The sequence below is a fragment of the Danio rerio genome, chromosome 23 (genome assembly GCF_049306965.1).
Source record: "Danio rerio strain Tuebingen ecotype United States chromosome 23, GRCz12tu, whole genome shotgun sequence".
Classification (NCBI taxonomy): Eukaryota; Metazoa; Chordata; class Actinopteri; order Cypriniformes; family Danionidae; genus Danio; species Danio rerio.
The window spans coordinates 14,213,817-14,241,514 of NC_133198.1; the positions used below are offsets into that span (position 1 = coordinate 14,213,817).

Below are 27,698 nucleotides of genomic sequence, written 5' to 3' on the forward strand. Positions count from 1 at the left end.
ACCCCGAAAGTTCAACAGCTGTGTCTGGGACTTCCGCAGATAGCCAGGTTTCTGTAAGGCAGATAATGCAGCAGTTTCTTGTTTCTGGTTGGAAGGAAATGCACACCCGTAACTCCTAAAGTTTGTTGTCCAGTGACTGAACGTTATCCAGAAGAATGGTGGGGAGCGGAGCAGACTCAGTCTGACGAAGACGCCATCTCTCTTTCCTATTTTCCGGCTTCGTTTCCTTCGTTGCTTTGGTTGTGTGACCCAGACAAAGGGCTCTGTTGCTGTGTTTGTAAACAAAGCGTCGTTAAAGAACTCAAAGTCCGGTTTTCGATGTGCAACGAGGGAGCCAATTTCCCGAAGTGTCTGTCGTAGGTAATGAGAGTGTGTACATCAAGCATGACAAATGACAAAAATACAAGTAAAATACACAAAACACAACAGAGTTTGCTGGGAGTTCGCAACAAGGTGGCCATGCTTGGCGCCATCATGTTTCAGACTGTGCTTATTTTCCACAGTCTGTATTACGGTTATTTTCCAAAAATTTTTACAGTTCTTTGAACATCCTTAATTTTTAGGGAAAAAATCTGGCAACCACAACTGCTGGAAAGTTCCCGTAAATTTAACAGATTTTTTTTAACAGTAAACTTTAGGTAGTACTAAGTCAAGTAATAACATATAATCTGTACCACCATAAAGGTCACTTGCGTAGTGAATGTTGTAACATGCATGCTCACTATAAGTGTTCTTTTTAGGCTTGGGGTAAGTGTTGAAGTTCAGATAACAATGCCAGACTGCACAATTAGAACTTAATGTCCTTTAAAAGGTCCTTGGTTAACATTCTATACTTTTTTTTTTTTCATTAGTGTGTTTTAAACCTACCACAGGTATAATGTTTCATTTAATGTTAATTAAGTGTAATACAAATCGAAACACACTGAGCCAGCTAACTAATCTGGGTCATTCCATATTTCTGAGGAAAAACCGGCTTCCATTCTCCTGAAACTGTGTGTTAAAACTGAATCAACAGACTAGGTGTAAAATAAAAGTAAAATACCAGAAGTAATAATGTGATTTCTTTTTATCAAAGCATGAGCATGTCACACATAAGCACAATCAAGCCTTCAGAACTGACTAAACATCTCTTTAAACGTTTAGCTCAATCAAGCTTTAATTTTATACATATAAGTCCTGTAGATTATGTCATTCTCACAAAATCAAGATGTAAATAAGTGATCAAAAGAATAGATTTTTCTTGTTAACAAATTAAATGAAATAATTTTGCTCCATTGTTAATAGTATGACAACATCACAGTGGCACAGTATACATCACCAATAGATACATTTTTGCTAAATTACATTTGAGGTGAGATGGCCTCACAAATCAGGAAAAATATATTGTTCTTTTAGAAAAGAAATGTTCCTGTGTAATTCTTATGTTCTTGTCTAGCTGTGTTCTGGTACGGTCAGTAAAGCATCCTCTGGATCTCTGTCAACATCCACATTCTGAAACATCAAAACATGATGATTAGTATCACAGACATTCATGTGTAAAAAGGCGGGTGATAAAAAGTAGAAGCTAAAATGTAGTTTAATTTATGTTTAAAAAAATTAAATATACCTATCTAATAACAACAGTGTGCATACAGTATGATCTGTTCTTATATTCAGATGTTCAGTAGTGACTGTGAGCACACAAACATTAATACCGTTTACTCTTTCTTTTTTGTGTCAGTGACTTATTTTACAGTACATGCCTTTAAATTCAAAACTTTGTAGGTGAATTTAATGTTAACATTGCTTAACAATCAAAATGTAGCTAAAATGCGATTTTACAAAGCACATTAAACGTAATAACATAGGCTGGAGATAGTGCAACCATATTTACTTAGGTTAATAAAACATTAACACTGTGCTAAATATAGTTGTGTGGTGATCAGTGGTAAAATCCAGAACTTGTGGAAATTCAGTTGAAAAAATTAATAAAAGCCAATAAATAAAAAATAGTAATGAAATGTGGTCAAAAAAAGTTATATCCAAATGCATGTCTTATTCTTGTACCCTTAATAGAGATGCATACGTCTCAAAAACCCAACATGTGGACAAATCTAAACTTGTTTTTACTAAAACGAATATAAATATGCATTTTAGGCATATTTATGCATTTTTATATAATGCATTTATAGATGCAATTTAATCCTTATTTTTTTTCCATTTGTAAAGATATTTTCTTATTGCTGTACATCCTGTGTGTATTAATCAATGTGTAAGCATTTTGGCGCATAACTAACGTGCTCTACACTGGACTTTAGACCAGGTTTAATTGGTAAGGGCACAGTCTATTTCAGTTCTTCAAAATAGCTACGCGCCAACAATGCAACTTAACATGCCTCCTTTTTTCGACTGGAACACCTATGAGTCAACAAAGTGGCGCAAATGGATTTGCTAAATAAACAATGTGGTGCAAAACATGGAAATTAGAGTTGTACTGCTCAGAAAATAGCAACAAATCATGCCAAACGCGTCTTGCACCTTTTGTGCTGGGTGTATGATAGGACTCTTTAACTCTACCCTTTTGCTTAAAGTTATAAGTTAAGAGTGGCAATTGGACACACTGTAAAAAATAAATCCGTAAAATGTACGTTAAAAAACAGCAGCAGTGGTTGCCAATATTTTACTGTTAAAAAACACAGTACAAGCCATAAAAGTAATTTCTTGTTTTTACAGTAAACTCCCATATTTTATTAATTTATAGAGATAATATGTCTGTTTTTGAATGACTAACATCTACACATCTTTTGTCACACAAGTAGACACGTTAGGACATCCAAATGCAGGTGATGATGAGAAAATTACATAATGAGCTAATGCTCATAACAATCAACCTTTCTCACAAGCAGCAAAGAGTATCAGCATAAGGTGCTCAGTGTCATTCACACAGCTACTAAACACCAGTATGGTAACACGCATGAAATTAAAGTTATGAAATAAACATTGTTTATCAACATTAAATGTACCATAAATCTCTAATGTACATAACTGATGGGGAAACAACTAAAAAGATCCATATTAATGTCAAGAAAATGCATAAAAAGTGATGTGCCATGCACGGAATTCTGGGAAAGTCAATTTACGGTAATTCGCTGTATAGGACTGAATTAAAGGACATTTGATCCCTCAAAACACAGGTAAGCATAGCATTTCATAGCATAAATCATACAGATTGATTCAGATTAAAATTTCTTTGGTCAGACCCTGTAATAGTTATTTTAGCATGCTGTCTATTATTACCCAAACAAAGTGTTTTGATTTCTGTCATTTATTTTTCATTTTGTAATAAATTTTCAGCGTCTTTATTTTTATTGCCGTTCATTTATGCATTTTTCTGTAAATTCATGTTAAACTCTATTTTGAGACATTGTTCACAGCTAAAGAAAGGTAAATAAAAATTGGTTCGAGAAAAATTATTTTTGTGTAATATAAGAGCAGTTAAAACTAAACGGTCAATTAAATTAAAGGACAGGATGTAAACACGACAGGAGGCCCAGATAGCAAAATTCATGTGGCTCAAATCCAGCCCACACCATACACTTAAATCCCGCCCACATACCGCATGGAATGATAGCAATAGGGCGGTCCACTCCTGTTTGCCAGATGTGGGCCACAGTGAAGTCACAGACATTTCACATAATTAAGCCATAGATATTCCACATGTCAGCCAGAATTCAACCAAATGAACCAGAACCGAGCCTATTCTGAGCCACATTCTGCTTTTATTCTGGCCCAGATCTGGCCTACACCTTACACTTGCTGGGTCTGGCAAAGTACATTAATCCCAGCATGGATTGCAATATGAATACATTCTATAGCTTATTGATGCTCCAGTTTTCATTATTTGCAGTTGATTCTGCTGTTTATAATGATGTTGTTAGTTTTGTCACATTTAGTCTCCTGTTTGTGATGTTTGTGAGTTTTGTTTATTTTGCTAATTGTCACCGTTGTTGAGGTTCACACGCTGATTATTGATGTCTCTGTAGACAGAAGTTAAACCAGTGAATTGTTTTAGCTTATAAACCTTAAAAATTCTGTGGCATGTGCAAACATGGTATTAAGTTACTTCTAATAATGGCTTAAACATAACAAGTTAATTTCAGTGAACTACATCCTTTAATCACAGGTTGCACCTCACTTAATTCTTATTTTTTACTTGGCTTGTTCACTGGAATTAATTATTTTTTTAAGCAAAGTTCTTAAAAGTTACAGCAACTCAAATGAAATTTTATATTAAGAGAATCAGGGCTATAAGCCCAACTAAAGCAAGCTCTTTTCTCCATGATGGTAACTTTAGTCTATGTGGTCGACGCATGTTTAAGATAACTGGGCTGCTTTAGTGTTACAGCTACATTAGCTAGAGCTAACGGTGCCAAATATTTGCCCAAAGTGGCCTACATTTGTTTTAGGATAACTGGGCCACATTTGCCATATCATATCTGGGCCACTGGAGGCTGACATCCACATTGGCTAGAGCTAACAGTGCCAAATATTTGCCCAAAGTGGCCTACATTTGTTTTAGGATAACTGGGCCACATTTGCCATATCATATCTGGGCCACTGTAGGCTGACATCCACATTAGCCAGAGCTTACTGTGCCAAATATTTGCCAAAAGTGGCCCACATTTGTCTTAAGATAACTGGGCCATATTTGCACTTACACGTGTGAGCCACTTTATCATTTGCTACATGGGCCATATTAGGCTCACATTCAGATTACATTTTGCCATAAGTGCCTAATCTTTAGGGCCACATCAGGCTCACATTCATTTTGTCTGGGCTGAAGGAATACCGCCAGTGCTGCATAACTGCCTAAAGTGGCTCATATTCGTATTCTATCTGGGGGGTTAATTACATAATTTATTTTTAATTTGTCAGTATCGGAATGGTCTTCCATACAAAACAAACCCTTCTCATCTTCTTCACATAGACATAATGCACTAGGAAATGGTTTGACATACAGCAAAGAGTCACACTTTGTTCTATTTGCCAAATACTCAAATCAGTAACAGTTAATTTAGCAAAGGATGTACTGGGTGTGTGGGGGATTTCCCGGAATTGTGCCCCAGTCCACCCCTGTTTTTCAGTACATCTTCTTTTTGTGTCCAACAGAAAAAAAAACTGGTATAGAACAAGTAAAGGGAAAATAAACAATGACAGTTTTTGACATTAGGGGAGGGAGGGGGGGGTTCCTTCTAAGGAGCAGTTATCTGTTTATAGCACATAACAATGTGGGATATATGGATTATAAATGTATCCCTATGCCACATACATACAATTTAGATATCAGAGAACAATTATTGTATCAATGCACTAAATGGCACCTTTAGTAAAACTGCATCCTTCAGATTGATTCGAAATGCATCCGAAGGAGTAATATAAATGGCATCAGATAGTGCATTCTGCCAAGTGGGACTGTAAACAGAGCCATGGCAAAGAGTGGCAAATTACTGTAAGTCACCTGGAAAGTGCAAATCTGCAATACTGCTATGCTACTGTGCTTACCTCAGGTCTTTCTCTGTGTGTGTTCACTGCTTCAACATTCAGGAACACTGACTCAACTTTACACCCTGGAAATCCAAAAGAAAATAATACTGATAAATTTTCTATCGTATTGAATTATGTATATAAACAGTCATATTTAAAAAAAAAAAAAAAAAAAAAACTAAGACCTGACCATAAGCAACAGGGGTGAGTTTCATCACTGTATGCAGAGGACACTTCAGATAAGGCAGCTCATCTAGAGTGACAGCAGGACAGAACAATCATTAATTTGTTTGGCCAAATTAGCATATGCTCTTGTCTAGTTATTTTTCTTGCAAATTATATATTAATAATAAAAACAAATATAAATATAAAAGTATAATAAAAAAGTTGGTGTATTGTTTGTAAGCCTGGATAACTTGCATTGATTTTAAAATGTGTTCTGATTTTCATTTAAGTATTAGTTTTTATGTACAATCACAAAATGACTTCTGCGGCTGCAGTTCTATTTTCCAGTTGCTGCATATATTTTTCTGTTTGAGGCATTTCATAATATGTCAAATGTGTTAAAGGGATAATCATTAATTATCCTCATGTTGTTCCAGTATTAAAATACCTTTTATTCATCAATGGATCTTGATTTTTTCTTCACCCAGATATACCCAGTGCTGCAGACGTTTCTGGAGACTGCAATTTACGTAGCCGGAGATACGTATGGCTGCATTTAATTTTTTTAAGCGAACAATATGGGGCAGTTTGACGGCGTTCCTCTTCGAGCTTGCCGGCTGACAGCTTACCTCCGTGTGGAGTGCTCGCCACAATCAGTTTGTCGGTTGGGTTTAAGGAAGGAGGAGGAGGAGGGTGGATCGATCGATTGGCTGGTCGCCCAGTCAATCAATCATTCAGTCAGTCAGTCGGACGGACGGTCACTCGACAGCGGCCTCCGGTGGCTTTACGCAAGTACAGTGTGAAGTTTGAAATGCGAAAAAGTGCACACAGCGGCCTCTCGCTGATTCGTGAATACAAAAACTGCACAAATACGTACTTACCGGGACGTATTTAGCACTCTCTAAAAACATCCACAGAACTACGTTTTCAGAATAAGCCTGTTTTGGAAACATCTTAAATTTCTTTAAAAAAAATAAATAAATAAATAAAATCTGTATTGTTCTGAGGGTGAACATAACGGGATTGGAACAACATGAGGGTTGTATTAATTGCGAGATTTGAACTGAAGTAAAAAAGTTGTTAAACTTGCCTGACTCATGAAAATCTTGCATTAGATTATATTATAAATTGATCTAATTTAAAAGTCCAAAATAAAATAAATAACAATACAAAAGAGTGCAAAGTAAAAAAACTTTAAGTTACTCTAAACAAAGATATTTGCAATTACCTCAAGTTTTCTTGAGGTAAATCATTTCTTTTAGAATTGCATATTGAACATTTTTTCAGAATGTCTTAGTAGCAACATTTAATAATTTCTCCATGTGTAGACAATATTTTTCTAACTGTGTAATATTCAGATTGACATCATTCCCAAATGTTCACAAATAATAGTTTTTTTTAGACTTTGACCAAGTTTTTTAGCATTTAAAATCTATTTAAAAATAAGTGCAATGTGTTCTAAAAAACTCTCTACCTGCAGTTTTGTCCAGGAAGTATGCCAGCAGACAGCGCATGACAGCCTGATGGCAAATGACCAGAACATTCTCCTGGCGCTCAAGCTCCATGATTACCGGTTCTAAACGATGAACCAGATCCTCATAGGACTGAACACACATACACACTGATTTTTACTGAGTGAACAAAATATTCTTAAACATGACAAAGTTAATTGTTTCTCAAAATATAGTTTATCCATATAGGTTTGTTATGACAAAAGTAAATGTGTTTATTGCTTCTTTTTCTTGCCTGAAATACTTTCGCAATTCCATGAAAACTGAGCATCAACCTCCTCTTTGATATGATGGTGATGTTGGGGAGTTGGAGTTGGTGCAATTCAATTTCATAAGGTAAGTGTCATATGTTTGGCTGCAAATGAAGGTTGTTTTTTTGCCTTCTTGTTGCCTCCTTCTCATACTTGAAGGGTAAATACAAAGTTATGTCATAATATGTATGTGCAGGCTTAAACGCTTAATCTGCCCCTATGTCATTAACTACATGGCACAGAAGTTTGGTTGCTGTTTTCTCTGCAGCCAATGAGCTAGCTCCACAACATTTACAATAGTAAGTAATGTGCATTTAAATTAGGGTTGGACAATATGGCAAAAAATTATATTGTGATATATTTCTCAATTTCGGTCGATACGTTATAATTGCGATATCGATATGGACAATATCAAAAAGCCAGGAAAAAACTACCCACAATGAACATATTTGTCTGTACTCACAAATGTCTGCAAACTGAATTTGCAAAATCTATAATACCTCCAGGCTCCTACAATTTATTTTATTTTTTAAAATAAAAACGGTACAAAAAAAGAATGATCACTTTTTTTGTAATAAGCCTTTACAGACAAGAAATGTATAAATATAAAATATTTATATGTATAATATATAGAGATAGTTCATGGGGGTTCATTTGACCAACGTGATGAACAGAAACTTTTTATCAGTGTTTTTTTTTTTGTATATGGTGAATATTTAACAGATCAAAATAATACCAATATCTTACAATTATGACATCCACATCAAAAAAAAAAAAAAAAAAAACTTGAGAAAAAAAATTATAATAATAAAAAAAATCAAAAAGAGTATTAAGAATTGCAATACAAAAGAGTTGTTTGAGTATATTCTGGTTGTATAGTTTTGGTTGTTTTTCATCTTGAACGTCCTTTAAGGGTTCTATCTTTCTATTTATTTTTAGCAATTTACCCATCCTGCTTTTTGCTGTTTACATCACCATATTCCTCCAAAACTGAAGGAATTTTTGATTTATGCTCTTCTCTTCAATAATAATTAACAATAGTCCTGTTCCCTCAGTCTAGCTTTACTGTTTTTTTCATTCTGAAATGTTTTACTTATGAGACCATTTATATATATATATATATATATATATATATAAATTATATGTCCCACCCTATTCGTAAAATAATGCAGGGATGTTGGGAAAATGAAAGGAGTAAAAATTTAAGCTTTGGTTGGGTTTGTGAAGAAATCGGGAATGTGATGGGATTACAAGAAATGGAATTTAGTCCAACAGTTCCGATGCCAGCCAGGCCTTTGTGGTTTCTTGAACAACCTAAGGTAGATTTGATGATATTAAACAGTCATATAAAAGCAAAAGAGGAGAGTAATATATGTGAAGTCGTTTGTAAATATTTGAGAGAGGAATACTTGGGGTGTTTTGCAATTTACACAGATGGGTCAAAGAACCCTCAAAACAGACAAACTGGGGTGGTATTTGGAATACCAGAATCAGGAATTAGTGTGCAGAAAAGATTATCTAATAATTTATCTGTATTTCCAGAAGAAATTGTGGGTGTATAGCTAGTCCTACAGTGGATTGAAAAATCCAGACCTGATAAAGTTGTAATATGTACAGATTCCACAGCTGTTCTAAAAAGTTTAAAAACATTTAAATCACAGTCAAGAAAAGATTTAGTGTATGAGGTACTTGAAAGCTACACACGAATTTGCCAGATAGGGATAAAGGTAATATTTACATGGGTACCAGCAGATATAGGGATTAAAGGAAATGAAATGGTGGATAATTTAGCAAAGCAAGCCAGTAGCAGGACAGAAGTAGAAATTTACATAAAAAAAATAAGTAAAGCAGAAGCTAACAATGATTTGTGGAAAAATTATGGAAAAATGGCAGAAAAGTTGGGATGAAGAGAAGAAAGGAAAACATTTATATAGGATTCAATAGAAGGTTGGGGTGAGGAGGGCTATTGAAAGAAATCGAAAAGAAGAAATTATAACTAGGATGAGAATTAGACATTGTAGATTAAACAAGTACTTGCATGTGATAGGTAAACACATATCTGGGAAATGTGAATATTGTAATATTATTGAATCTGTGGAACATGTGGTGCTTGAGTGTAAGAAATATGACAATGAAAGAATAATGTCAAAAGAAAAATTAAGGGAAATGGGGTGTCAATGGTGCACCCTAAAGGATATATTAGGAAAATACCAAGAGACATTAAGTCACAGTAATTTTATTTCTTAAAGGTCACTTAAAGCAAATAGGATATAGTGTGTAATATGTATAGTTAAGGTATGAAAAGAATAAAAAGAAGAAAAGGGTGGAGAGGTGAATAGAAAATAAGAGGGTACAGTAATTATCTCTGTCAAAATCCAGTCCACACTCCAGTACAGAAGGGGATGGTAATGCACCATTAAAATTGGATGCCAACCGCCGTTAAAAATCAAAGAAGAAGAAGTAGTATTTGATGTTGTGCTGCATCCTCTTTTGCTTAAAGGTAACTGTGTAGTTACTAATGCAATGAAAATCTGTTTGTCAGTTGTTAACACACATGAGCACATTAATGCATTTAATGACTTTGTTTATATGCAATAAGCTGTGTTTTTGTAAGGAGAACATTATATCAGTTTATGAAATACGGTTATTTTCAATACATTTAAACAGTTCTATAAATCTCCTTATTTTTTATGGAAAAATTCTGGCAACCACAGCTGCCCATATTTTTCCGTAAATTTAACGGATTTTTTAAAGAAGGAAATTCTGTAAAAAAAAAACTGAGAATGTACTGGCAGAAAATTACCAGTACATTTTTCTGTTTATTTGCGGAAGTTTTACAGAATTTTAAGATTACTAAAATAAGGAAATTCCATAAAAAAACTGAGAATGTGCTGGTAATTTTCTGCCAGTACATTCTTAATTTTTTTATGGATTTTTTTTTCTTTTTTTACAGTGTATCTTTCCTCTTTTATCAACTATTTCGTCTACAATCTTACTTGTGGAAGCTTGTTCATTCACACCTGTATTCAAAACACTTATTTTGTAGCTTAAACTTTACAACTGAGCATAACCAACCATGTAAGTGACATCACACTCTTTTTGAAGGCTGAGCACTGACCTTAACTCAGTGACAAGTGATAATGTATAAGATTTTATTTATATGATAAAATATTTAGATGTGCAAATTTATATCAAAATACCAGAAATGTGTTTAAAAATCATATCACCGTTATTGAAAAAAAATCAATCGTGATATATATTGTGTCACCGACTCGGTCCCAGTAACTCCCCTCGCTGGCCAGCAGAGGCCACCATCTCTGGACTTTTAGCATTACGTCATCCATCTACACTGATTGCGCATACACCTGATTAGAATCTGGCTAATGACCCACGTACCTCTTATAAGCCGCACTCAAACACTCGTTCAGTGCGAAGTCTTGTTTAGCCCCGGCCAGCATTTCTGAGCGTTAGTTCCAGCCTGATCTCCTGTGCACGACTCCAGCCTGTTTCTTACTTTGCTTCGCCTTCTGCCTGCCCACGACCCACGCTTGTTAAACGGACTCTGACTCTCTCTCTGCCTGCCCACGAACCACGCCTGTTATACGGACTCTGATCCTTGCTGCCTGCCCTTGACCCAAGCCTGCATAACGGATCCTGGTTTTTGCTCACTCCCTTCCACTCATGCCTGGTAACTCTATCTGTGTCTGTTCATCATCAGTCTTGATACCCATACTACTACTGTGGATGTGTGTGTGTGTGTGTGTGCACTCCGGTGCATATTGTGTGTTTGAGTGAAGTTGTGATTAATAAATACTGCATAATGGATCCCTCCGTGTCAGTCTCCTCGTTACTGAATTATTGTCCATCCCTAATTTATATAGCACATTTATCATGTTTAGTCATACATTCAAAGCCATTTTCAATCATGAGGGGACATCCTTACCACCACCATTCTGCAGCATCTATTCAGAGCTTGATTAGCTAGACCAGGTGTGTCTGCTTGGGGTTGAAACTAAGTTTTGTGGGACACTGGCTCTTAAGATTCAGTTTGGTCACCCCTGGTTTAACGTCTCATTTGAAAAACGGTGCTCACTGACATATTGTGCACTTCACTATACTAGCCTCACTACACTATGCGAGTACCCCTTGCTGGCCTCACTAACATCACTTCCAACAGCAACCTAGTTATTCCAGTGGTCTCCCATCCAGGTACTAAACAGTCTCAGCCTTGGTTAGGTTAGAAACCAGTCTTTGGCTGCAGGGTGATATGGCTGTGGCTGTCAATACTCAGTGTTGGTCTACACCAGGGTTTTTCAAAGTCAGTGGGCCTCCCTTTTGACACAACTTATCCATTGGCGCCCCCCTCCTGCCAAACACGCGCACACACACACACACACACACACACACACACACACACACACGTGTATGTGTATATATATATATATATATAATACAGTATATATAAAGACACAGACAGATGCCAGACTGTTAACTTACTTTTATCATCATTTGCATGAAAGTGCAATTATTTACAGAGTAATAACAAGTATTTTAATATAACGTTTTTAAAACTAGGATGATGGTTCAATATGAATAGAACAGTTCCAAGAACTGTCCATCCCAGTCAAAACAGTGGAAGTTTAGTGGGTCTCATGCTGTCATTAGCCAAAATATTTTGACAAACCACACATAAAGGTCGTGGTTCATCAGCTGGTCCTGTTCACGTAAATCCTAAACTAAAAAACTGATCATCATATCGTTGTCTTTTGGGTTTAAGCCCTGAACCTGAAGGCTTTTGTGGCGAGGGGGCGTGGCCGAGCGCCGTGAGAACGGAGTGAGGCCACCGCGTAAGTGGATACACCTGCGGTGCGCACCTGCCTCAGATCCCACAGAAGGAGCTCTGGATCATAAAAGGAGGAACAAGGGCAGAGGAAGCCGAGGGCCGGGGAGGAAGGAGGGAGAAGCGGAAGTTTCGTCACGGATTCAGAGACAACAACAAGTTGGAGTTCGCGGTATCTGTAACATTTCTTAATAAATAATAACTCTAAGTAAATAAAAGCCATCGCTTGATCTGATCTGTGCTTGTTGTGCAATCATCGATGATGTCTCGGAGGAGTCAATGATAAATGAAAGTATAGGATTTACAGAAGTATTTTCTAAAAAGAAAAACGCTAAACGTAAAAAAGCCACGTATAAAGAACAGGAAGACTATGAGGACACGAGTAATGTGGTAAACGGAAATAAAAAAAAAGACTAAAACGAGTGAGAAAGATAATAGGAAAGATCAAACGCAAAATGAAATACCAGGATATAAAGTAATGATGACGTTTGACAAAGGTACAGGGAAACATCTACATCCGATTGGGCTGTCTAAGGCTATAGATAAGCTAATCGGTACAGTTAGCTTGGCAAGATGTTTGGGACAAGGAAGAGTGCTAATAATAGTCAAGGACAGTGCACAAAGAAATAAATTACTTGGGATCAAAGAGATGAACGGAGAAAAGGTAACTTCTAGAGAAATAGGAGTAGCCAAAAATGAGAAAGGGGTAATCGCAGGTGTACCAACACATATTTCCAATGAAGAGATCGAGGAAAATATATTAGGAGGAAAAGTAATCAATGTGAGAAGATTGTTTAAAAATGTAAATGGAGATAGACAAGAAAGTATGAGCATTTTGCTGACATTTGAAGGGAAACTGCCTGAAAAGGTGAAAATGGGATACATCAGTTATACAGTTAGAGAGTACATTCCAAAGCCCTTGAGGTGTTACAAGTGCCAGCGGATTGGTCATGTAGCAGCAGTATGTAGAGGAAAGATGAGATGTGTTAAGTGTGGTGAAGATCATGAATATGATAAATGTACAAATGATCTAAAATGTTGCAATTGTGGGGGTCCGCACAGTGCGGCATATGGAGGATGTGAATTTCAGTTAAAAGCAAAAGAGGTACAGAAATTCAAGATTGAACACAAAGATTCTTATGCAGAAGCAGTCAAGAGCTGCCAGAAAAAGGAGATAAGAGTGGAGGAAGTAAAGACAGATGAAAAACAACTAGAAAGGAATAATGAGACTGGGAACAGAAGGGAAAATAAGTGTAATCACAAATGTATAAATGAAAATGACCTCATAATGACAAAAGAGAACTCTTTGGTATTTATTGTCAAAGTGATCAATGTAACAGCTGTAATGACAAGCAGGTCAGCAAAAATCAAAACAATTCTAGATGCTGCAGCGGAGTTTTTAGGAATTACAGGAATTTCTGCCCAAATAATTCATGACATTCTCACTAGATCAGCAATAAATGATGCTTCTCAAATTTCTGATTAGCTTAATGGTTATAAGTATTCTACAATGGAATGCAAGAAGTATAATTGCAAATGGGCAAGAGTTTAAAAAATTTGTTTTAGAGTTAGAATATAAACCAAATGTAATATGTGTACAAGAAACATGGCTTAAACCAAATATTCAGTTTGCTTTACAAGGTTATAAATCAATACGGAAAGACAGGAGAGAGAGTCAAGGAGGAGGGGTAGCTACATTTATAAGGGATGAAATGACTTACAGAGTCTTGGAAGAGGTGGAGGAAGTAGAGTGTGTGATGGTTGAGGTTTTTTATTGTGGAAATTCACTGGTAATATATAATTTTTATAATCCGTGTAAAAACATTTCAATGAATGCACTTGAAAAGGTTGAAAGAGGAAAAAAAGAACTTTGGTGTGGTGACTTTAATGCTCACAATTGGTTATGGGGAAGTAAAAAAATAGATGAAAATGGGGAAATAATAGAACAATTTATGGAAGAAAGGACTTTAGTTTGCTTGAACACTGGAGAAGGCACTAGATATAATATAATCGATAATACAGTATCATGTTTAGATCTAACATTCGTTTCAAATGAAATAGCTAATATCTGTGAATGGAAAGAATTAAGTGAGAGCACAATTGGAAGTGATCATTTTCCAATAATATGTCAATTAAATGTGAGGAATTCTAATAATGGTCAATATCTTCAGAATAGCTAGAAATATGAGAAAGCAGATTGGGTGGAATTTGGGAAATACTGTGAAGAAAATTTAGAAAAGGTTAAAGAGGATACAGTGGAAATATTATGCAAGTCACTGACAGATTTAATAATACAATCAGCTAATTTATACATACCTATAAGAACTGCAGGTGAAAAAAAGAGGAACATTCCATGGTGGACAGAAGAGTGCAGCAAGGCAATTAAAGAAAGAAATAAGGCATTCAAACAGCTTAGGAAAAACATGAATTTTGATAATATGCTGATATACAAGAGAGCAAGAGCTAATGTAAGGAGACTGATTAAAACTGCTAAGAGGGAGGGATGGAGAAAATTTTGCTCGACAATGGGGAAAGATACCACCATGGCTCAAGTATGGAGAATGTTACAAAATATGAGTGGGAAAGGGAAAAAGATGAAACAAATACCAGTGTTGATTGAGAAGGATGTAACTGCCATATCAGAAACTGAAAAGGCTAATATGATTGGAAATGTTCTACAAAGATTATATTGTATAGAAGTAGGGGATGAGTATGAAGAACGTAGAGGAGAGTTTATGGAAATGAATCCAAATATTTTGCATAATAAAATAAATGGAAATAGTTGTATGGATGTTGATTTTACAGCTTCAGAATTAAAAAGAGCACTTGGGAAATGTGCAAATACTGCCCCATGTGGAGACAAGGTAAGTTATACAATGATAAAACATTTACCAGAAAAAAGTTATTTTAGTGATACTTAAATTATATAACAAAATATGGAAAGAAGGAATAATCCCAAAAATATGGAAACAAGCAATTGTAATTCTGATTCGAAAACCAATGAAAGATCCTACAAAACCGGAAAATTACAGACCGATAGCACTGACATCAAATTTAGGTAAATTAATGGAAAAAAATGATAGTGAATAGAATTAATTATGATTTGGAGAAAAAAGGAAAATATAGCAAATATCAATGTGGATTTAGAAGAGGAAGATCAACTATTGACGCATTAAGTAAAGTCACTAATGAAATAGAAAAGGCGATTAACATGAAAGAGTTTATGGTAGTTGTGTATTTTGATATTGAAAAAGCATATGATACAGTTTGGCGTGAAGGATTGTTAGCTAAAGTTGATAAAATAAACATAGAAGGAAAATTATATAACTGGATAAAACAATTTCTGAGTGATAGAACATTTATGGTTCAAGTGGGAAATACTAATTCAACATCATTTAATGCAGAAAACGGTATTCCTCAAGGCAGTACTATTAGTCCATTGCTTTTTAACATAATGATTAATGATATTTTCAAAAATTTAGGACCCGGGATAGGAAGTGCTCTTTATGCTGACGATGGAGCTATATGGAAACGAGGAAGAAACCTGAATCAAGTACTTAAAAATATACAAGATGCTATAGATAAGGTAGAAAGGTGGAGTAATTTTTGGAGATTCAAAATATCAGTCAGTAAGTCATGTTATATGATCTTTAGCAGGAAAAAGAAAATATCAAGTGACATTAAATTATCAATATATGGGAAATCATTAGTAGAGGTTAAAGAATTTAAATATCTAGGGATTTGGTTGGATAGCAGATATACATGGAAAAAGCATATTGAGGAAGTGGAAAAGAAGTGTAGGAAAACTTTAAATACAATGAGGGCAATAGCAGGACAAGAATGGGGAGCAGAAAGATCATTAATGCTCACAGTATATCAGGCTCTAATAAGATCTGTTCTTGATTATGGGTGTATGATATATGCGGCAGCATCAAAAACTATTTTAAAAAGATTAGATAGGATCCAATATAGAGCACTTTGTATGTGTATAGGAGCTGTAAAATCAACTCCAGTTAATGCTTTGATTGTTGAAACAAACGAATTACCATTATATCTGCGGAGAGAGAAATTGGCGCTGGCATATTGGGCATCTATTAAAAGCTATGATGGAGAGAATATTGTAAAAGAAACTTTAATAGATTGCTGGGAGTATACAAATAATAAAGGAAGAGGATTTGGATGTGATATACATAATATATCAAAACAACACCAAGTATTTGATATAATGGGTAATAAAAGCCCAGTATGGAGTGAAGTCCCCTTATGGATAATACCTGAAGTTATTATCAATCTTGAGATCTTGGACAAAAGTAATGAATGGGAGGAAGCAGGTACACTTAAGCAAAATGTGTATAAGCATGTAAATGGAAAATTTTATGGCAGCACACAAATGTATGGATCTAAAGACCCAGATAAAGGGGTAACAGGAATAGGAGTGTGTGTTCCTGATTTGGAAGTATTTATAAAAAAAAGAACAACATCGGAATTGTCAATATATTCAGTTGAAATGGTTGCTATCATAGTGGGACTTATGTGGATAGAGGAAGTGACACCAGACAGAGTGGTGATTTGCTCAGACTCTGCTTCAGTATTAAGATCATTAGACAGTCATCAGTCATCAAGAGAAGATTTAATGAATGAAGTATTTTCACTATTATGGAGAATCCAAAGGAAAGGAATTCTAGTTGGGTTTTGTTGGATTCCAGCACACATAGGGGTGGTGGGAAATGAAATAAGTGATGAATTAGCCAAAAATGCAACTAAAAGAAAAGAAATAGACATTAATGTTCCATTAAGTAAAGGAGAAATCAAAAGTATTATAAAGAAAAATGTGACAACACAGTGGCAAAAAATATGGAATACAGATTTGAAGGGAAGAGATCTATTTAAAATCAAAAAGAATGTGGACACTAAAATTGTTATTCATGATAGGAATAGGAAGGAAGAGGGGATTATTACCAGACTGAGACTGGGGCATACCGGACTGAATGATTCACTGTTTTTAATTGGTGTACATGAGAATGGATTATGTGAATCTTGTAATGTAAAAGAAACAATCCAGCATGTAATATATGAATGTTTAAAATACAGAGAAGAAAGAAAGGAACTAATTGAATATCTTAAGGAGAAGGGAAAGAAAGATAAAGATATAGGATACCTACTGGAATATGAGTTTAATTATGAACATTTAGGATATAGGATTCTAATAAAATTTTTATATAATACAGGATTAGATAAAAGGATATAGAAAAATATAACAAACAGTTATGTAACTAATAATAATATAACTAAAATATAACTCATGTAAGTAAATACAATTGGTGATTTGGTACAATTCTGGGGACCAAGGAATGGGCTATATGTACGCATTACTTCCGCGTTTTGTCTAAGGCCGCGGTCCAGCTTCCGGTCTGGGTGATTTTAAGCGGAGGTAAACAGTATTATGGCAGAGTCGTCAAATGTGCAAATGATTGTCCGGATGTGCTCTACAACACCGCAGAGCAAAGCTTGAGAAGGGTTTCAAGTTGTATGCATCTTCCTACCTGTGCAATTATGAAGGTAAGTTCAGCTAGCCTGAAGGCTAACTTTAGCGTTAATACTCTTACGATCCGTCCATCTGCAGCTTTATCACGTAAGTAAAAATAATCATATGTGTACGTAATTCTGTCTCAAAGTGTCAGGTAAAAACAGGGCAGGAATAATATCTCAGTGAGAGCTCATTACTACCGATAGATCTATGAAGAAATCGGAGTCTCCTCACCAGCTGAGAGTAGGACAGCATACATGTGAAGTTCTGTCCCATTCATACTTTTACTGTTCTAAAGTGACCACCACTGTTCAGTTCGGATAATTACAGAAACACAGATGCTGTCTTAGCTTGTAAGCATGATTATTGATCAAGATATATTAGGAATAAAATAATACAATGCCGTTCCATCCACAACAGACAAATAGCACTGTGTCAATGCTGATATTTATTGCTGAAACAGTGGAGATAGCATGCTTTCTATTTAGTCGATAACATTGTAATTAAATGGGAGGGTGACCCAAAACAATAAGGTGTCATTAGTTAATTTCACATCAACAATTTGTCTATTTCAATATTTATTAGTTTTTTACATTAATGAACAAATGCTTATTTATTGTGCTTGTTAACTCACAATGTAATAGCTAATGTTAACAAGCATGACTTTGGATTTTTATTCATTAGTAAATTAGTTTAACAATGTTAACTATTAAATATTAAATAGTTATTTTAATAGTGAGCAAATACATTAATTAATGAAACCTTATTTTAAAGTGTGACTAAAGGGAGCTACTTTTAAATCATTTAAATTAATGATTTACTGTGTAGTTTAATCTGATGATATTGCTGCAGATGCCTTTAAAAAGAAGATACTTTGAAGAAAGCTGAAAACCTGTAACCATTGACTTCCATAGTATGAAAAAGAACTACTATGAATATCAGTGGTTGCAAGTTTCCAGCTTTCTTCAAAGTATTTTTGTTTGTGTTAAACATCAGAAAGAAACTCAAACAGGTTTGGAACAAGTGAAGGATGAGGAAATAGAATTTTCAGTTTTGAGTGAACTGCCTTTAATGACTGTCTTTAAAAACCTATTAATATTCTTGTTTCTGTTTTCTAGGTAACATTATGAGATTCAGAGCTAGAAAATTTTATGTGTATCCTGGAGCGGACATCCGTCAGAAGATCCATGCCATCGTCTGCTAGTTAATAGCTCCTGCTCTTGTGTGGCTGAGAGTGGGATATGCAAACATTTGGTTGCTTTGCTTTTCCAGACAGCCCATTACTCTGAAATGTGTAATGTGAGTTGTCACATGAACAATTGTTTGGAATGGATCAATTATGTGTTAAGTTCCATGAAACAGATGGGTGATTTATTTATTTATTTAATACGTATAAACCCAAATACCTCTCTATGCACAAGTTACAGAAGAAGCACCTGATTCAAGAAAACAACTGATTCAATGTCATTTTTTCTGTTCATCTGAATAAAATATTTTTTTCAAAATGTTACATTTTTTTGACAATTTTTATTTCAAATTACATACAGTGAATTATATTTTATATGTACAGTGAATAAAATAAAGGTCTTTATTCTGAATTTAAAAATTGCACTTAGAAAGTAGCTTAAGAAATGTTTATGTATATTAATGTTCATTTTTTTACTTCAAAGGCAATGAAAATAAACTATTATTTGCCATAAAAGCTCCTTTCTTTAAATGTCTGCATCCGGTTGGCACTCGAGCCTCGATCAGTTTTCTAGACTGAAATTGTCAGCTACACTCTTGTTTTTTTCTGTTTCTGTAAAATTCTCACGTTTAATATCAACAACCCACCTCTTCTGCACGACTTTGTCTTTTGGAAACGTGTGGAAACTAAGGTAAGAGTTTAATTTTTGACGCTGTGCATTGCTGAACACAGCAGTGGTATCTACAAGTACTGTTCTCACGTCTTTGAAATGACACTTTTAAACGTTTAGATGTCATATTTATGTAGCTGACATAAACATATATAAGTGGGCTATAATGGCATAAAACATTAAGACAACTGTCCAAAACATTACTCGTTTTTATCAGTAGCGCTCCTGTTGTAGCACTGTACTGTACGATCGGCGGAAGTAGGCTCAGGGTCTTAAATTTTACCGGAAATGCGTCACGCGCCGCCGTGCATAGAGCCCATTCAGTGTGCAGGGGGGAGGAGCTGAACACGCAGCGTCAACCGGTACCTGGATTCTGAGGGCAGAGTAATAACAGAATCTGGTTGCACAACTGGCACAGTAGGTGGCGATATGCACAAAGAATACAAGTCACCAAAAAACTAAGAAGAAGAAGAAGAAGAAGAGGAAGCCGAGAGAGGACCGGACCCGGACATATTTTACTTTTGCTTTCAGTTTGACGGCAGTCTCCGTGAGGATCTGCCGTCCGTTTGTTTTGCTTTAGACGGAGCTGCCGTCACTGTAATTATTAAATCACTTTAAAACTGCTTCGGTTCTCCGCCTCCTTCCCGGCGGCCAAAGGGCCGTGAACTTCATTACAGCTTTGAATCAGGGTGGGTCTCAGAAACCGACCTATTGTATTAGCAGGCATATACCTGTATTGGCGGGCTTGCCAAACAGAAGCGAATTCACAGCTATGGCCTTCTGGGTAAAAAAGGTTTTCTTATATTTGACATATTTTTTTTTTTTTGCTTTGTTTAATTAAAACGTTTAAATATAATAAAAAATACATATAATAATTAAACTTAATAATGATATTTTTATTATATTATATTTTTTCCTGCGCCTCCCCTGACATGCTCTGGCGCCCCCCCGGGGAGGCGCGCCTCACACTTTGAAAACCCCTGGTCTACACTGTAATGTAGCAACATGTTTTCAGAGAGCCTCCCCTGCCCCAGTTCCTTCTGTTATTAGATTTGCTACAGTGGTTACATATACATTATGTTTGAAGTAACAGTGTGTTATATTCTCAGATGGCATGTCTGTGAATATACTGGCGGTAGTAAGTCTCTGTACTTGCTTTACCATAAAAATCAAAGTTGCAGCTGTGGGAAAAAAGAAATAAAATTTTATTACTTTTGTGTCTTTATTTTTTTAGAAAAATGTTTACACTAACAACAGATTAATCATTATGTTTCTATTCTATGACTATGGTAACATCTTGACCAGACACACTTCCTCTTTTTTACTGTGCTGCAGACTGTTTAGAAGAAAAGGCTGACAAGATGGAAATAGCATAATAAAAATATATTTAGGGTGGGGGGCTTTGTTCCAGACTGCAAACTATACATGTCACACGGAGCATCATGCTTGTAGAAGTTGAAAAATATATTAAAGATGCACGTAATTGTTCAGTTTTGGTATGCAGAGAATGATTGCAGAAAGAGGAAGTATGTTTGGGGTACAAGAGCCAAAGGACTGCAGAATGACTAATAAGTGACGTTACACCAAAAACTCCACCTGATAATATCAGTTGTGTATATATGCTGGAGTCAGGAAATGTATGTTCGTTGGGAACCCCTTAAATGTAATTATTGTATTGACTTTTTCTTATTGAACACAAATAGAATTGGCTAGATATTCCAACATAGCAAAGCAGATCGCTAAGACTAAACACATCCACATTACCATATACATATTCATGATCCTACTAAATCTTACTGAGAGTTGTCATGAAAAAAATAAAATATTTGAAGGCGGTAAGTCATTGCACTGTATAATATTATCAGAAATATAAATGCTGTAAGATTGTGATTATAGTATACAGGTTCATAGTTAATGTAAAACAAACAAGTACCTATGAAAAAATAAGTTTGAGGTGAGGTGGCTCAGTAGCACTGTCGCCTCAAAGCAAGAAGGTTGCTGGTTTGAGTCCCAGCTAGGCCAGTTGGAATTTCTGTTTAGAGTTTGCATGTTCGTCCCATGTTTGCGTGGGTTTTCTTCTAAGTGCTCTGGTTTCCCCCAGAATCCAAAGACATGCTGTATAGGTGAATTGGATGATTTAAATTGGCCATAGTGTAGAAGTGTGTGAATGAGAGAGTGTATGGGTGTTTTGCAGAAAGGTGCTGCATTGCAGTCGGAAAGGCATCTGCTGTGTAAAACATATGCCAGAGTAGTTGGCTGTTCATTCCGCTGTGGCAACACCTAAAAAATCAGGGACTAAGCCAAAGGAAAATGTATGGTACATTTTAATTGATCATCTTACACAAATATATACTTACTATGATCTTTGTCATTTAATAAAAAAATAAGGCACCAAATTGAGATCAATATGTTTTATTGTCTTCAATGTCTTTGCCTATTTAAAAAAAAAAAAAACACTGTCAAACAAGTAAATCCCAAAAACATTTTTCCTTGGATTTATCAAAGGCTGGTGTAGTCAGTTCTACAACAAATGATGTTGAAAGTTTGTTACTAAAGCATTGTCTTCCTATCTCGTGTATGAAAAAGATTTTTTCTGGAAAGATATAATCTGTATGTCGGAGCATAAACTTCATAATTCATAATGCAACCCGAAGTGACATGCATTATTTATTCATTCATTCATTCATTTTCTTGTTGGCTTAGTCCCTTTATTAATCCAGGGTCGCCACAGCGGAATGAACCTCCAACTTATCCAGCAAGTTTTTACGCAGCAGACGCCCTTCCAGCCGCAAACCATCTCTGGGAAACATCCACACACATATTCACACACACTCTCATACACTACGGACAATTTAGCCTACCCAATGCACCTGTACCACATGTCTTTGAACTGTGGGGGAAACCAGAGCACCTAGAGGAAACCCACGTGAAGGCAGGGAGAACATGCAAACTCCACACAGAAACACCAACTGAGCCGAGGTTCGAACCCACCTAGTGACCTTTTTGCTGTGATGCGACAGCACAGTGGACGAAACCATAGTGATGAGTAACATATTTAAACACACTCACTTCTCCCTTTGGGTATCGATAACGATATTTGTCTTGGTCTCTGAGGGCAAACTCCTCAGGAAAGTGTTCTTGAATCTCTTCATATGTCATCTCCTCACATACACCCTGCAGATGAAGACAATTTATATAGAATCTCTAACAAATCCCTTCATAACAAAAGCACATTTTGAGAAAGAAGCAAAACAAATGGCCCAATGGGTAGTGCTGTGAATATCATCTGCAACTATATACAGGACTGTACTCACAGCATCAATCTCATTCAGAGCTTTCCATTGTTCATATGGCACTCCAACCGCTTCTGCAGTCTGGATTGTTCTCCTCATGTGACTGGTCCAGATCTTCAGGTCCAGGATATGCTGACCCCTGATATAGGTGCCTAAAGCTGCAGCAAACTGACACAAATGTGGTCATTGGATAGTTGTATGGATACTGGTCTATGTATTTAAGAAAATAGGTGCGTTCAACTTCATGCAGCGCTGTGGAGACGGATAGAAATCTGTTTTAAAGCGGTGCATGCTGGTAAGAAATTTTGTCCGGATTGATCCTGCACCAACACCACGTGACTGTCACATGTGGCATCAAAGTACCGCGAAAGTGCTCAGATCAGACGACTGATTCAGACTGTGCAGCATCTGAAGATCTACTGCTCAAGCTCTGATGACGACACCGATATTACACGATTGGCCAAGTTCACTCCATGACAACAACCACATGTGTTTCGGGTTTATTATTAGACAACTTCTGATTCGCAAATTTCAAAACAAACAACAACCAAACAAACAAAGCACTTTTCATACCATCTCTATCTTGTACACATCAGGCTTATTAAAAGCTTACAAATATTTTGCAGTAATCATGTTTTGTTAAATAATCTGGTTATAAAGGCTGGGTTGCTTGCACAGGTTTATTTTTGACCTTTTTTATACAGACTATTTACTGCATTCAACTCCATGGACAATTTCAATGATATATTTTAGTAAATAACCTAAATATTAACTCAAATAAGTCTTACAGACTACAGACCCAACCACACTCTCAGACCTGCTCGCTCAGACAGCAAGATCTGCACTTCCAGACCTTCACAATGTCGCTACCCGCTGTTTAAAAGATTGACTAACCTGAATTCAGCTGCTTATAAATTGTGACTTAAACTATTTTTCTACTATAAAACATTACGCTATGATTGAATACATTATTATATGAAATATTAAACATACTAGATTTTGATTTAATGCATTAATTCTGTTAATAATTGCATTTGTAAATAGATATTGTTCAGTTACTTCAATATTTTCAGACATTTGTTGTTGTTGTTGTTTTTTTTAATCATTAAGGATTTATCACTGTTTCATATTGAGTAAAGGGATTGAATATTATCTTCATATAAATTTCTTCACATACAATAAATTAGAGTACTAGGAGTACTTTTCTCACAACAAACTTTATTTTTATGTACTTTTTCATGAGGTCCTACATGCCAAGTTGTAAACGATTCATAGAAAAATGGTGAACAAAAATTATTGGAATTTTTTTTTTTTACTTAAAAATATTATCAAACAAAATAAATGCTTTACATTCTTGTTGGAGAGATTTTTCATGTCTTACTGTTTATTGTACATTTTGCACTGTATATATATATATATATATATATATATATATATATATATATATATATATATATATATATATATATATACATATTTGTATATACAGTTGAAATTAAAATTATTCGCCCTCCTGTGATTTATTTATCTTTTTAAATGTCAGTTAGATGTAAAGTGTGCATCGCATTATTAAACTATCTTGCATTATTAAACTATCTTGTTGACATCTTGGAGTGAAAACTTAAACAGAACTTGAGGCCACGGGTGACCTGGATCAATAAACTCACTGCACAGACATTGACCATCCTTCTCGGAATTACCACGGGGTAAACTCACATGTCTTCCTCGACTTCAGCCATCATTACAACATTACAAAACTGCCAAATGTAGCGAGGTAAGAGTAATGATTTTTCTTAAACAATTTACTCGTGTAAGAGTACATTTTTAAATGTACTTTACAAGTACTTGTTTTACTCAAGTAAATGTAATTCGTTACTACCCACCTCTGACTTTAGGCAGTAACTGACTGCAAAGGATTTGCAACCAAGTATTAAAAAGTGAAAGTTTGATTTATGATTAATATTCTGTCACATTACTTTTGGTCCCTTAACAAGTGGGAGGCACTTATGCAAACTGTTGTTATTCCTTCACCGTTCACTTGATTTGGATGTAAATACACTGGAAATAAAGCTGACAGTCTGCAGTTAAAATAAATGTTGGTTATATTTTAAATCCATTGTGTTGGTGTATAGAGCCAAAAATCTTAGAATTTAGTCGATGTCCCAATATTTATGTACCTGACTGTATGTCAAACTGCAAAACATTTTGCTATATCATTATCACTTTACTTCAAAAAACTTTAATGTACCATCATGAGGGCACATTTATTAATTTGTGATTATTATTTATATTTTTTATTTTGCATTACATGGCAGTTTCAGCTAAAATAAGCACTTCCATTTTTTCTGGATGGGTGAGCAAATTAACAACATTTATTTTTGTTTCAACTTTACCTTTAAATGGCTTTTAAAAATGAGCTTTCAAACATAGTTAGTGAAGGCAATAAGGCTCATGTGTCTTGCTGCATGTCAATACACATATCATTTGTCCTAAACTGTATTTCTGATTTAATTAAAAAAATGTAAATAAATGTAAATAGGTATCCCAAAGGTACCCTGAAATATGCTAAGCAGTATATGGGTTTGTTCACTAACCTAAATTTTACAATAACAGTACTGTTAATAATAATAAACTCCATAAAACTAATTAAAACAAAGCCATAAATCAGATCTATGCTAACCTTCATTCCCCGCGATGAAAGCCCAGAATCCCCTCCGATCCGACCCAAAAGGTTGAGTTCACTCTCACCATGCCGACAGAGGTAGATGGTGCGAGGTGTGACATGAATGTTCATCAAGTAGTAGACAATTCTACTTTGAATATGATCCTGAACATGATTCACAAGATATCTGCTGCCTACATCAAATATCTTAATGTATGACAGGTTCCTGTGGACACACAGATGCAGGACAGTAATCATGGGGACTTTGACTAAAATTATGTAAAGCCTCATTTTGGATGAAATGTATGGGTTACCTGTCTTTGTCATCATCTAACGGAACATATGTGAGTTTGTAGCAGTCTATTCTCTTGAGGAAATCTTCCACCGCTTCTTCTTTATCACAGTCAAAATAATCAGGACTGTTCAGCTTCACTTGCTGGAGATAAGAAAGCAAATGCCCTTTTACAGCATGCACAGAACAAAATCATAAAACAGAGCATAACAATAACCAGACAATCTTTCAAATAGTATGCACCTTAATAATTATGCAAAAGCAAATCAATAACATAGATAAAACTAATAAACATACACCGATGAGTCATTGTGACCACAAGATACCAGAAAATATAGTGCAGCAGTGACATTATTAAGAACTAGACATCAAATGCTAAGCGATCACTTGAGAGCTCCTCTGCAAGGCGATTTATGTGACCCAAACAAATGTATCATGTTCCTCAGGCGGTTTCTATTTGAAACAAGTATGTCCAGTGGGAGATCCAAACTTTGTCTTTTGTTGTAACTAGTTTAAAGATCTGCCCTTCAGGCACTTCTGGTTAGAATTTGAGGACTCTGACTCTGGTCAGCTTACTTATTTTATGTATTAGAGAAATCTAATACATTGACAGGTAGCTGTGTAGTACATGTAACAACAATTTGCCATATTGTTCATATGTATGGGCTATTTATCATGAAGAACGATTTTGATAAAATTAAAATATCCCAAACATTAGTGGTAAAATTTGTTATAGTCTAAAGAAGCCAAGGTTGCATATTTTGGCCATGATACCATATTTTGCAGCAAAACTCCATGCTGTTGTGAATTGAAGAAGAGATAAACCAAGAGGATTTTTTTTGTGTATTGTTATTTTTCCAGATTGTTTATTTTGTGCTTCTGCCTCCACAAGAATATCTTCAGTTCAATAGCTGATTATGATCATAGTTTCTGGACCGCTTCCTACTTACAGCAGTGGAAATGAAAGATTCAGTAGACTTTTTGCACTGAATGAATGGCTATTAACATAGTGTGCACAGAAACTGCTCTTTGCTATTAACTGGAATCTTTTCTGGGACGTTTCTGTGCTTATGGTCTGCACCCCAGCAGAGCTAGAGATGAACCCCTGTCGGACAACATCTCCAGGATCGTTCATTCTGTCTGACTAGTAAGTGAAAATTCACATTTAAGCCATATAGACTTTTACTTGTCCCACTTAAATCACAGTAATGCATATCTGGCTAACCCTATAGAACCAGTGTCGGTTCCTTGTATTATTAGATCAAAAATTAAATTTAATATGTATTCTAGAAAAAATCTAACTAAAATCAAATCAGAAAAACTGCAAAAAAAAAAAAATGTATAGAAATTTTTTAAAGCTTGGTCTTCGAGAGATCATGGGTCTGTTCTTCGTACTTCACTTAAATGATCTAAGATGATTTGGCAGATCCTGGATCTTTTAATTTAGATAACTGATCTCTGGCTAATACGTTTCTTCAAACAAGTTTGCGAATCAGATTACAATGTCTGGATGAACTGATCTGAGATCGCTGTTGTGAAGGACAAATCTATCGTTCCCCAAAATCATGATCAGCAATGCAGTTTTTGGCTGCAGCAGCGTAATGACATCATCAAATTAATATACGATTATCTATGAATTACATCAAATTCATAGGAAACGGTTTGTTAAATAGTATACGCAATATCTTTCCAACTTTGTTGTGGGCTACAGGCTTTACAATTTTATCTGTCAAGAGTATTTACCAATTTATTTAGTTTTACAGTTAGAGCAGATTTTC

At 35.4% G+C, this 27,698-nt stretch overlaps 1 protein-coding gene and 1 long non-coding RNA gene across 5 annotated transcripts in view; one reads left to right on the forward strand and one right to left on the reverse strand.

Annotated features, from left to right (window-relative positions):
• Window positions 1-1,054: 1,054 nt before the first annotated feature.
• si:dkey-96f10.1 overlaps window positions 1,055-27,698 on the reverse strand; it is a 109,876-nt gene continuing 83,232 nt past the window's right edge. Inside the window, exons 7-14 of one of the 4 annotated variants that reach the window (XM_002666441.8) lie at window positions 25,943-26,064; window positions 25,647-25,854; window positions 22,988-23,134; window positions 22,743-22,847; window positions 7,163-7,292; window positions 5,714-5,776; window positions 5,542-5,606; window positions 1,055-1,491 (exon numbers count right to left, since the gene is read on the reverse strand). In XM_002666441.8, coding sequence (XP_002666487.2) covers window positions 1,432-1,491; window positions 5,542-5,606; window positions 5,714-5,776; window positions 7,163-7,292; window positions 22,743-22,847; window positions 22,988-23,134; window positions 25,647-25,854; window positions 25,943-26,064 — 900 coding nt within the window. In that variant the 3' untranslated portion in view covers window positions 1,055-1,431. Of the gene's footprint in view, window positions 1,492-5,541; window positions 5,607-5,713; window positions 5,777-7,162; window positions 7,293-19,956; window positions 20,047-20,508; window positions 20,855-22,742; window positions 22,848-22,987; window positions 23,135-25,646; window positions 25,855-25,942; window positions 26,065-27,698 lie in introns of those variants that run through there. The other 3 variants (XR_012398864.1, XM_073939555.1, XM_073939554.1) reach the window with 3 other exon arrangements.
• LOC110438314 (uncharacterized) lies at window positions 17,675-19,325 on the forward strand. The gene is made up of 2 exons (XR_002456567.3): window positions 17,675-17,849; window positions 18,936-19,325. It is a non-coding gene; the product is annotated as an uncharacterized lncRNA (long non-coding RNA).